The sequence below is a fragment of the Pieris napi genome, chromosome 16, assembly GCF_905475465.1.
Source record: "Pieris napi chromosome 16, ilPieNapi1.2, whole genome shotgun sequence".
NCBI classification, from domain to species: domain Eukaryota; kingdom Metazoa; phylum Arthropoda; class Insecta; order Lepidoptera; family Pieridae; genus Pieris; species Pieris napi.
The window spans coordinates 2370811-2383987 of NC_062249.1; the positions used below are offsets into that span (position 1 = coordinate 2370811).

At 34.0% G+C, this 13177-nt stretch overlaps 1 protein-coding gene across 1 annotated transcript; it reads left to right on the top strand.

The window, feature by feature from the left end:
* The first annotated feature begins 4838 nt into the window (after positions 1-4838).
* Positions 4839-10565, top strand: LOC125057520 (protein lifeguard 2-like). The gene is made up of 6 exons (XM_047661266.1): positions 4839-4960; positions 5771-5863; positions 7293-7399; positions 8264-8423; positions 9402-9531; positions 10188-10565. Exons 1-6 carry the CDS (start codon positions 4952-4954, stop codon positions 10412-10414), a joined length of 726 nt encoding a protein of 241 aa, XP_047517222.1. The 5' UTR covers positions 4839-4951; the 3' UTR covers positions 10415-10565.
* Positions 10566-13177: the final 2612 nt, after the last annotated feature.

The following is a 13177-nucleotide window of genomic DNA, read 5'->3' on the forward strand; positions in this document are numbered from 1 at the left end:
TTGTTCAATCAGATGAATGAACAATGAGTGTGAATAGTCAATCATTTCAAACAATAAAAGAAAATTATTTCTATTTCAAAATTGTATGAAAGTGCTCTGATATAAGTTAGGTACTAGTACTATGTAACTACAATCAGGTTTTTGACGTCTTATTACAAAGCGCGGCGCGGCGCCTAGTGCCATCACCGATCATTGATTCACGGGTTTTTACTTTGTCACGACACTATTTTTATTTCATTAAAAACTGACAACACCGTAAACGTCAGTTGACTTCGTCTAATTAAAAATTCGACTATAGCTCCAATAAGCGCGAGTGTGAAAGATTGAGGGAACTGCTCAATACTCTTAAATATATGCTATTTACATTTCATACATTTGTATGTGTTTACTAAATCTATATAATTCACGCGATACCTCTAAACTAAGGCCTCGGTGATATGTGTGGTAATGTTAAAATGTGTTTTTATCTATTAATATTAAGTTCCACGTTATAGGAAACGCGTTGTATTCTCGCATAACGCGCTTGTACGACTCCATATAACGCGTTAAAGGGGATTTAAATATTAATATTAAGAAATAACTATGCTATGAGATGTGTGAAATTCCTGAATTATATTGGGGAAAATCCTAGGTATAAGAGTACCGTGTTATAAGGGGATTTACTGTATTAATATCGGTGCTCTATGAATTAATCTGCGACGGCATAACGCAACCAACGTGTATGAGAATGGTCACGTGAGCGTTAGCTGTCATTTAACTTACGCCCTACCATAGTTAAGTAGCAACTAACACATGACTGATAATGAAGTAATTGTTTAACTTTAAACTTAGCAAAAAATATACATTATAGCTATCAATAGGATTTTGTCTATACTCTGAATCTTACCCTTTGAATTGCGGTTTCTAAGGCTTTAGTACAAACATTACGATTTTGACGAATTGCATTTTTAACAGCACAATCGTTATGGACTTCGCATTCAATATTTATAGTTTACTGGTGCGCGAGACAAATCGCTTTTCACTGAACGAAATTGTATGGCAATGACATAACTCACGCTTAGTCACGTGACCATTTTCATACATATTCGTTTGGCGTTTGGTCACGCCTAGTGCCTGTTGAAAAGTGATCTTGTCTCAAGCCCCTCCTCGGTTTATATTGAAATGATACATTTTTGTACTTCCGTTTGCACACACACATATCTAATTCACCGCCTTAAGAAAAGACATTTAAGTTCCTAAAATATTAGTTTTATTAAGAGTTAGTTTTAGTTATAAGTTAGAACAATAATTATTTTCGTCAGTAATTTTTGTGTAGTTTTAGCGCCTGATTGTTGATGTCTGTCCTGACGATGACAAATGACATGATGGCGGGGATTTTTTTCTTTTCAATTTTTTGTACCTTTCGTAATAAATATGAAATTCCACTGTTGTTTTATTCACTGTTATAGTGATTTATACATTACATAACAAGATTTCTAATAATAACGGTTCAACCCATCAGTGCCAATTTATTTGTCTATCTTTTACTCTTTTAAAGCAACCGCGCGCCATGTCCATGACATAGCCTCAAAGTCCTCTATGGCGCAAAAGGCTGATTACCTACTTGCCTGTTGAAACAACACCACCTTGGTGACAAACATACATAAATCTGAGGCCAATATCAAAGACTAGCATTTCTTTTCGTATTTAAGGAATAAAACAAAATTCAATCTCAAAAACAACGCAAACTGTTTTTTTCTCCTTCCGTAAAAAACATATGTGCTTTACTAAACCATACTTCATACCTCGTAACGTCTGGACCGATTTATAAATTTAAAATAACTAACATAATACATTGGGTTAATCGAACATAGTTTAGTTCTTGTTCTTTCAGGACTCTTCTATAATTACGATCAGCGTATGATTTATTTTTGCTCTCAAGCATCACGCACATCACAAGAACAGTCAGATACTTATGAAAATATGTTATTGAAAGGATTAAGGGCCGAAACACATAACGCAAACTGCTTATTTTTGCGGCGCCGCAACGCCAAAATCGGCAGTTGCGTTGCCGCGTTGCGGCGTCGCGAAACAGGGCATTAAGGGCCGAAACACATAAGCGGCCTTCACACGTACAGTTCGAACCGTAGGAAACAGCCCGCGCCATTCCGATCTGCCGTCCAATCCGTCCGTGTAGACGCGACAAGCGCGCGGTGGTTTGACAGTTCGATGCGGCGCATTGGTGTGTACGAAAGTTTGTACAGTTTTATGCGGGTACCTCGTGTGGATGACAATTATTTCAAAATGGCAGTTTGGAGCGTGGAAGCAGTGACAGGTTTTATAAGGATATCCTTATATCCGATATATATCGGGAACATCCATGTTTATGGCAAGTTAAAAATAAGTCGGCTTATACAAACCGTAATTTAAATCTCCAAATGAACGTGCAGTTGCCAGATATCTTAATGTTGCGGAAAGACGTTCTTCTGGTGTTATGCATTTTCTCATAACTGTATCTTGCTTAGTAATTCTGTGACGGATAAGTTCCAATAAGCAATCAAAATTATCGCCGTCCATCCTTAGGTAATTTTTAAAATCTTCTGGATAGTTTTCTCGTATTTTTTTTAACATGGGTAAATGTCCAAATTTTCGTCTCTATTTCTTAACCCATACACGTCTCCTTTTTAGATTATTAACCATTTTCTCGTGATTTTTGAGTGTGGATAGACGTCTCTCTGCGATGGATCGTAATAAACTTATTGCTTATTTGTTATTAAGAAGACATTATTCTATCTTAAAAATACGGCAAAGAAGATACTGGATACATCCATTAAGTAAGGGTATGAATCCAAATGGCGAGTTCTTTTCTAAAAAATACGAAGCATTAAAGATAGACGAAAAAAAATTTGTTGCCTACTTTAGAATGAGTATATCATCATTTGAAGAGCTATTAAGCGAGTTATCAAAATATATACAGAAGAAAAAAACAGACATTTTAATTTTAAAACTGCTTCTCGGTTGACACGTGTTGTTTGCAAGAGTGTTAGAAACAAACTGCATCCTTGTCAACAAGTATGACGTCATAACGCTGGAATTCACGTCGTGCGTTGCGGCGCCGCACCGCTATAGCGCACTGCCGATTTCAGCGGCGCGGCGCCGCAACGCGCTTATGTGTTTCGGCCCATACACATGTGAAAATGACTTGAGAAGCGCAGCGCTCACCAGATCCAACTTCCTCACAATCGAGTTGCCCACAATATGGCACACAACACACGAAGGGACTCTTTGTATTGAAGAAGTCGCATAGATCCGCAAAGCATCGCGATGTACAATGTAAAATATGATTATGTAGGAATATAACAAGGCAAAAGAAGATAATAATAATACACCCCAAGGTTTCTAAAACGACTCGGCGAAGAATTTTAATGTCAAGTATATTGAGGTGCAATTTTTACAAAATTATTTACACTTATATCAAAATAAGATAGAGTTTATATCTAGATTAATAATATCTTAAAACACTCGTTAAATGTTTTGCTTAAAATTATGTGCTATAGCTCATTGGATCCGGAATGACGTCTAGAAAAATGTGCCAAAAGCGTGTATTAGCACATAAAAAATTGCAAAAGTTATAAACAATTAAAGATGAAAAAAATGGCATTTCGTTTTTTGCCAATATTTAATAAACTATTAATATTTAAGAAATTTCAAAAAAAGATTCTGAAAGAGGAAAAAATTTCCAAGACTCCAGACTCCCGGAACTCTATCTCCATTATTTATAATTTTAATTTAACGTGGCGTCAAAAGCGAGCACGGCACATTAATTAATTTATTCTCCTCTTTCAGAATCTTTTTTTGAAATTTCTTAAATATTAATAGTTTATTAAATATTGGCAAAAAACTAAATGCCATTTTTTTCATCTGTAACTGTTTATAACTTTTGCAATTTTTTATGTGCTAATACACAATTTTTAAGAGCAGTATCTCTAATATGTACCTACCATTTTCAACTTGTCGACTAGACTAATTCAATTTTTAGCATCAGAGCCCTTCCAATACGATCCCAGGGTTACATTATCGCTACTGATGTTGAGAGATCACCGAACTTGCATACAAAAACGTCGAGATTAGAATCACTTTCAATAGTGGACAGTAACAGAGTTACAAGTGTGACGGCGCACCGCGCAGTGATCAATATAGATCTATATCACTTCGACGTCCGTAGTTACACAACAGCCCTGCGATTCTGTAACTCACTTTTCGAACTCACACAGCGGTTTTTGCATCGGCGGTCGCTCTCAAATCAGTCGTGAAGCACTCATTTTATGATTTGGCATTCCGATAAACAATAAACTACAAGCTCCCACCTTTTCAGAAACGAAAACCGCTGTGTGAGTTCGAAAAGTGAGTTACAGAATCGCAGGGCTGAGCGTTTTTTAAGGCAGTTTTTGCAGTGCACTACCACTTTGTGGAATCAGCTGCCCACTGAAGCATTTCCGAACCAATTTGACTTAGGGTCCTTCTAGAACAGAGCATCTGGCATTGAACTAGTAGTAAATGTAAATTTACAATTAATTTAACTTGACGATTCATAAGTGTACTTGTTTACCTACATGAATAAAGATATTTTAAGTTTGAGAGAATTCATGGGCGGCGATTAACATCAGATGAGCCTCCTGGCCATTTTTCCCTTTGTGTATAAAAAAAATTGTATTGTAAAATAAAAATGAGAACAAAATTAGAATTTTAATAGCGTATTAAGAAGTGTTAATGCGGTAAACGTTTAAAGTTTGATAACGAGTCTTTAGTAATGTGCTATTTTTTTCCAACTTCAATGTATCGAAATAAAATTCTTAGAAATAAAAATAAATTAATAATAAGTATTGCAAATCGGTGTGTCATCAATTGTTATCAGTTGTTATCACCGGCATATCAGTGACACGAAAGATACAGTGCACAGCGGACGTTAGTCATGGCACAGGTTAGTACATTTTCAACATTTATTGAACTGAATCAACATTTAAAGAAGTTCAATCACCTCTCATTCGAATTATTCGCGAAATAGAATAAATACTACTTATCCAGAATTATGACGACTCATTGGTCTAGTGGTTAGTACCCCTGACTGCGAATCCATGGGTCCCGGGTTCGATCCCCGGCTGAGACGAACATCGATGTGATGAGCATTTGGTGTTGTGCTTAGGTCTTGGGTGTTTAAATATGTATTTATATGTCTATCTATCTATAATATGTATGTATATCCGTTGCCTAGTACCCATAACACAAGCTTCACCAGCTTAGCATGGGACTCGGTCAATTGGTGTGAATTGTCTTTAAAAAAAAAAAAATAATATATGCGGTAGTGGGCTGATCAATTTAAAAAAATTGTTGATTAACTATCTGATACCTAATCCGCTATTTCACTGGTAACTTTTTGCTTATTATTATTTGTAAAATCTAAAATTGGAAGTGTAATATTTTATTGAATTTTTTGCTATTAATTTTTGTAAAACATTAATATATAAATAGTCCAGTGTCCATATTGACCACAGAGCAGATAAATCAGACTGAAAGGATGGATTTGCAATACATATTGTTTGGAAGCGCCACGGGTGCTTCAAAAATCATATTTAATAGATATATGAAATAAAGGGACTATACCAAGAATCCTCAAGTATTTGACGTCAGAAGGTTATTCACACGAAAATGGGTATGACGGACGCCGAAAGTTAACGGAAACTAAAATATATTTACGCTCAATCGATTAACATTTTTACCTTCTGATTAACAGGTTATGTACGTTGACCCGTCATTTGGGGAGGATGCTCCAACTAATCAATTTGACTTTACAGAACAAAGTATACGAAAAGCATTTATACGCAAGGTATGAACTATCAACAGCTTATTTATATACAAAAAAGGCTAACGAAAACACACGTCATACAAAAACACAAAACATGTGCATCAATCACAAGTGTACACAATAAAGGGAAACTTTACAATGATACTCGTAAAAGAAACACAAAGTCACAAAAGAAAAAACAAATTATACAATACTAGATAAAGAATTATTTTATTATAATTTCGTTTATTAGTCAAATCAAATAACAATCAAATATACAGTATTTACTATTTTCTTAACCTACATAATACCTACCGGGTTCAAGCACAGGCGCTAATTAAAGATTTAAGTTGGCGCCTGGTAGTACCGGTGAACCCAGAGCTGGTGCTTTCCTCGCTTAACGAATAAATATCTCAATACAGCGAGGAAATGCAACCAGCGTTAAAGGTACACTGCCATAGGGACCTCACTTTTAAAATTTGTTTTAATTTTCTTTTTTAATTATAATATTTATTAAAATATATGTGATTTATAGAGGTTTTAAACATAAAACAAAAGACGCGCGGGTTTTGTTTTATATTGATTGGCCAACAACCAACGGAACACGACACGCTTCTCACATTTCAAGCGACATTGTAACCATGGTAACAAACATTTAGTCCATGTTTTATAATAAGTCTGTTTGAGTTAGTGCTCGCTTGTTTGACCAAGCTAAGTCTACCAATATCAAATATTCTATATAAGAATCGACAACTCCGAACAATTACGGTTGCTAAATTTATAGAACTGATTTTTAGCGTGCACACTTGAGTGTCTTATCCGAAAAGTAAATTTTGTATGTTTGTGAGTCACTAACTCTGTAGGAATCTCTCCAAATTTGAATACACAACAACTTATTGTTTTTATTTTATGATTATTCCTGGGACACCGAACAATAAGACAAAAATATGTCTTATTGTTCGGTTACCTAGTTACCTAGTTACATATATATATGAATTATCTAATATTTGGATTATCTCAATTGCACGAGCGAGGAACAAGAATTTTACTCCGCTGGCGTAGCCACTAAAATATGAGATTTGACCTCCGAAACTAGAGAACGGTACCTTTGCCAACCGCGCGCTACTACCCTTGTCAGGCACTCAGGGCTCCCGTCCATTTCTCCGGCGTCTTTACAGCGATAACCTGTACCTGTAGGCGGCCGGTATAACGAGATAGGTTTTTAAAACTCCGATGTTCTGTTATTATTTCATGACAAGAGGATGGACGAAGACGGAGTCTTTGGGTGTTAGCTTAACTCGGGTTTTCAATGTTCTTTTTAGGTTTCCTAAAGGATAATAACACTCACGATTCCTATATTATAAACGTGACCAAAAACACAGAATCTATACAATCCTGATACATTCTTCTAACACCCGTGCATTATCAACAACATTAAACAATTGATAAAATAAATAATATTGAATTTCAGGTATACGCCATCCTGATGTGCCAGCTTTTAGTTACTTTGGGATTCATTGCATTATTCGTGTTCCACGAGCCAACAAAACGATACGTCAGAGAAAATACTTATCTCTTGTGGGTAGATAACGTTTTTATCATGTTTCATACGAGCATATTTCTGGCGCATATTTACGAAATATATATAAGGATGAAAAGCTATTATAAACTGTGCAGACTTATCTAACTTCTTCTTAATGAGCTATATCTGTGTTAAACGACGCGATTTTTCCTTTGGAGGCAAAAAATACATTCAGAAATTCTTTATGAAAAACTCAAACATTTTTTTTTGTGCAGTATAGGTATAAACAGTGTATAATGTTTGACTATAAATAAAATTACGTGTAACAAATAAGAATTATATCAGTTCTAATAACCGGCATGCCAGATCTCATTCCGCACAGATTCTAGAAGTATTATTATTATTTAAAAAAAATCATAGGTATAATGTATATATTATTAAATAAAAATTACATAAAAAATCTATTACCTATACAAACTTCGGTGAAATGGCTTTTCAACCTAATTTATCTATTATATACCTATATATTTTATTTTTATTAACGACTCGTTCGTAGTGAATATATGATAATATTTCTACTGAAACTGAAACTGAACTTCGCTCCTAGGTTACTGGAGGATTGAATTTAGATCTTTTAATAATAACTCATTACTATTCGATGTTTTGTCTAATATTATCCCGCCTTACTCTTTTTAGCATAGGTAGAGAAATTATATAAGCATCATCACACTTTTATCTCGTCTAACGATATATGATGTTTTTCAATCTCTTATCTAACAAACAAATACGGCTAATACCTTCAAATTGGACCGTTCCCCCTTCCAAACAAAAAAATTACGCTTCGCCAAACTCGAATCCAGGCTATAAAAATTACTAATTCATTTTACGTTAAGTACCATAAAATTCTTAATATTTTCCAGTTGGGTAGCACTAGCAGTGCTATTCGTTTGTATGATAGCCATGGCTTGCTGTGAAAATGTCCGACGAACAGCACCCATGAACTTTATCTTCCTCTTCACATTTACGGTTGCTCAGAGTTTTCTTCTCGGCGTAGCTTCCAGCACATTCGATGCCACAGAGGTAATTTGTAATCAAATGATCTTTTCTTAGGTAGGAAGGTATATTTTTTCTGTCCTTGCAGTGCTCGATAAACACAAAACTTATGTATGCACTTATAGACCACAAGCCCATGAACAAAAAATACCTGTGAAATGACCCAACGTGAATTAAGCTTAGAAGGCTGTTACTATATCTGAAAATAGCTCTGAGCACTATGCCGTCATTTCTGAGCGGTACATGGGAGTACGTGAGTGAATGGACTTTCTCAGGTACAATTGGGGAATTTCGACTAATTATTAATGTACGGCTTTGTTATAAGTGTATAGATGATTAAAAATAAATGTCGAAAAACCTAGTGCCGTACTAAAGTGATGGTGCCGGAAGTCGGTGCAAATTTTTAATTCGACGACAGTTGCAGAAGCAATATAGGTCATTTATTACTGTACGGCATTTGTGTGATTCCTAATGGACACATATACAGATACTTTACCCGTAAACGCCGTACATATTTCCAGCGGAGCGGTCGAAAGCCAAAGGTCGGAACCCTACCCCTACACCCATATACCCTAAGGTCATTGTAAAATGTACGGCAACATGTTCAAAATATTATCTAACACGGACAATAATGTTTTATAATTATGCTGTCCAAAAATTATAGTTAATATTTGTGTAAATAAATATTTATCGAAATTTCAGGATTTACCGAGTTATTACTGCTGTAAGATGTAACTAAATATTACCGTTCTACCTTATAGCCGTTCATTATAAATGGTAACAAATAAAAATATTACCGTTAGGAAAAACCGAATCGCTGTGATTGTATTAAACTAAAACACTGTAAGAGTAATTAATGGTATTTGCAATAGAAAAAAAAAATCTTTGTTTCAGTATTTACGGCAAGACTATGTATATTGTCGTTCCTATAGAAAAGGTAATCTCATGGGGATTTACACCCCTTTTTTGGATATTTACTACATATACTTTATATTTGATTTCCAGGTATTCATGGCTGTAGGAATTACGGCTGCGGTATGTTTGGGTCTGACATTATTTGCATTTCAAACGAAATGGGACTTTACCTTAATAGGAGGAGGCCTTGTGGCTGCTACTATGGTCTTGTTAATGTTTGGTGAGTATAGAAAATAATATATTTGCGTAACAAGAAACGTACATTCAGATAGCGTAATGTATAGCAAATGTAATTATATTATAAAAATAGGTTTTGAGAGAGCTTCCAAAAATGCCCGACTTTCGTGTAGACTCTAAGAATATCCTGATACAAATTTTTCATTATGGCCACACTCAAAACCCAATTATTATACACTTTTTCATTTATTATATTTGTTAGGCTTTTAGGTTATATAATAAAATTACTTATTACCATAAATAAAATTTAGTTTATGAACCCCAAAAGGGCAAAAATATATATAACGACCGACGAACGTTGATTGTCGTGTAAAGGTTATGTGTTATCTGTTCAATAGTTTGTTTATGATATCGGTATCAATCATCTGTGTTGTCTATTCTTATAATACAGTATGGCTGAGTAAGGATGACAGAGGTTTCGAATAATAATTAATTGTGTTTTGTATGCAAGTTATTAAAAGATTAAAACATCTAATCCACGTACAAATATAAGATGTCGAACGTAATATTTTGACGCATGTCATGTGTCAACTATAGAGCTAGAGTTGCTCTTGACCAATCACAGTCGAACGAAACGTCAATTCATATTTCATTCTACGTTTTGTGTAACGTTGCTAATAACATTTATTAAAATTTCAGGTCTCATAACAATATTTATTCCAACCAACAATATTGTACGATTGGTGTACGCGTCTTTGGGAGTACTTATATTCTCAATGTACCTTGTCTACGATACCCAACTGATGATGGGCGGGAAACACAAATACAGCATTTCGCCAGAGGAATATATTTTCGCAGCATTAAATTTATACCTTGATATTATCCAAATATTCCTCTTCATATTAACTATTATGAGGAATTCGTAGGAATAAATTACGTCTAGTCATATATCAGTATCTCAAGTCCGAGAGTATTATTTGCTCACTAGTTTTGTATCAAAATAATTGAATTTGTTTAAAGTCAGTCAAAATTTGGTTGGTGAGAATTCTTATTAAGTATCTTTGTACACGTACAGTACAATATATATATATCCAACGGGTTATGAAGTTTAGCTTATAAATAAAATACTATATATATATATATATATATAGTATATATATATATATATATATATAACCCGTTGGATACCCATACCTAGGAACATCGGGTTTGTGAAAAAGCTATTCAAACCTTATTATTTTCTTTTTTAAATATCTCGCCGGAGTAGGATAACATTTCGACGAGTATTTATACTTTTCGGTGAAGCGAAGAAATCGTGAAGTGTAAAACTTTATTATCTTGCTACAATTTATATAAGTTTTAATGAATAAGGGTGCTTAAGAGTTAATATTTTCAAGATTTGTTGCTATAAAAATAAAATAAGTTTTAAATTAATTAACGAATTTTATTTATTTGTTCCTTATATATGTATATTAATAATGTATATGGCAAAGCGCACTAGGGGCAAAGAAATACAGGTTGCCCTCTTGCATGGTAGGCTGATGAACGATGAAGATACGTACGATGCTAAATGCCTATGAGCGCGAGGGCCAGCAGTGGAATTCTATATCGAAGCTAGCAATTAAGCGTATTGCACGCCTCGCAGTGCTCTACTCTCGACATGTCAAAAAACCCATTCTTTCGAAACTTGAATGACTTTTTTCTCACTAATATAACACTTACAGGATAATATGAGTGCACTAAAATCGAGTTAAATAATCTATCAAGCACATATGGTATTTTTATGAACAATTATTTTGTTTAACTTAGTAAATAATAACATTAAAATCAATCATTCTTGGACGTCCGTCAGTCTGTGTTTATGGATCCATGTATGTGGCAGAGAAATTGGTCGAAAAATTTATCGTACCAGAATACTTTTTTTCTTATTATATAAAGTTATTCCCTTGGCTGATTCCTAGTTAATATTAGCGTTCTAAGTACTGTCGTTTAATTATAATTTGTAAAAAACTAAAATACGAATTTTAGTATATTTTTTCCTCACCTTAGAGTTATGACGCCACTATATATTTTTTTATTATATTAAGTAAGTAGTAAGAAGTAAAAACAATAAATAAATGTAAACGAATGTTTTTTTTTTAATGTGAATGACCGCTATGAGGCGTGCACTTTTGGATTTTCCAAACTATTTATTTACACTTCATTACTTCACATAAACAGAGGTCACATAAATTATAAGGCAACGGGCCTTGTATTCGCTAACAAGCGATTTCATCCTGGTTCTTCCAGTTACGCAACAAAAACCTACTGATGGTAAAGTATATATATATAATATATATGCAAAACCAAAATGAACAAAAAATTAAATAAATAATACTAGAATTACACAATCTTAAACTAAGATTTAATGATAATATAAAGTACGTAGTAGATATCTATAGATCACTATGGTCTAGAAATGTTACGAGTTCTAACGAGTAAAACTATAAAGATTTCATAGAATCTCTAAGAAAAACCAAATTGTTGTAGAGTAAGACTGTAACCTAAATGTTATAATATATAGAATAAATTTTATACATAGAAATAAATAACTAACCTTAAAATAAACTAAAATATATTATTAAAGGGAGTCCCTTTAGGCAAGGTTCCGAAGATACTGGCAGCGTTCCCCCTTTGAATAGCTAGACTACCTAATTCTTTGTCCGAGGTAGCTACCAGATCTTCGGTCTCCTGTGATGTCGACTAACCTTTTTGATATTTCTTTAATATATATTATAGAAATAGCGGATCCGACGTTGTGTTGTAGATACGTCTTACGTACAAAAAAAAAATCTAATAATATAAATCATTCTCGATTCCACACTCACAAAAAACTCCATCAAAATCCAGCCGTTAGGAGTTTAATTACAAACACATGCATCTAAGATTTATGTACATACCAGCTGTTTATTTGCTGTATAGATAAATAACCTAGATACCGCCTGCAGCGCCATCTGCCGGGATGATTTGTGAATATAAATCATCCAGGGCGCCACCCAAACGCATACAAAAAAAATCATACAAATCGATTTAAGAGGAGTTCAGTGACCTACACACACATACAGTAGAAATATATATAAAGACATAGTATGACCGATTCAATAAGTATTAAATTCATAATTCTAAGAGGCCTGGTTCGAATCCCAGCAAAACACAAATAGTTAAGGCACTTAATGAAACTGATATAGAAATGTATATCCCTATACTCCTTTGGAACTGAACATATAAATATCCAATCGTTATAATTATTGAATATAATTAAATACGATTTAGAAGTATTCAAATTATGTAACCTTGAAGATAAGAGTAGTTTTATATTAGTCCATTATTATTGTTACCGATTGTAGTATCAACCAGGGTCGTATTTGAATTTGAACAACGGTTGGGGCCCCAAATCGGGCCTACGTAATAAATAAACAGCCATATATTGCTACTTTACCGGAAGAGAGCTAGTTGGATCATATTTAAATTAATATGAAGACGATGCCCAAAAATCTAAACTAAAGATTAGCGTACTGATTCTTAAAAGTGCAGCAACATACTCGCGAACCTGTCCTTGAACGGACGATATCACTGACATCGGGATCTTCTGCTTCTGTATCTTCGCCCTATTAACCTCAGTTAAAATAATTTATTACATATCTAGATAT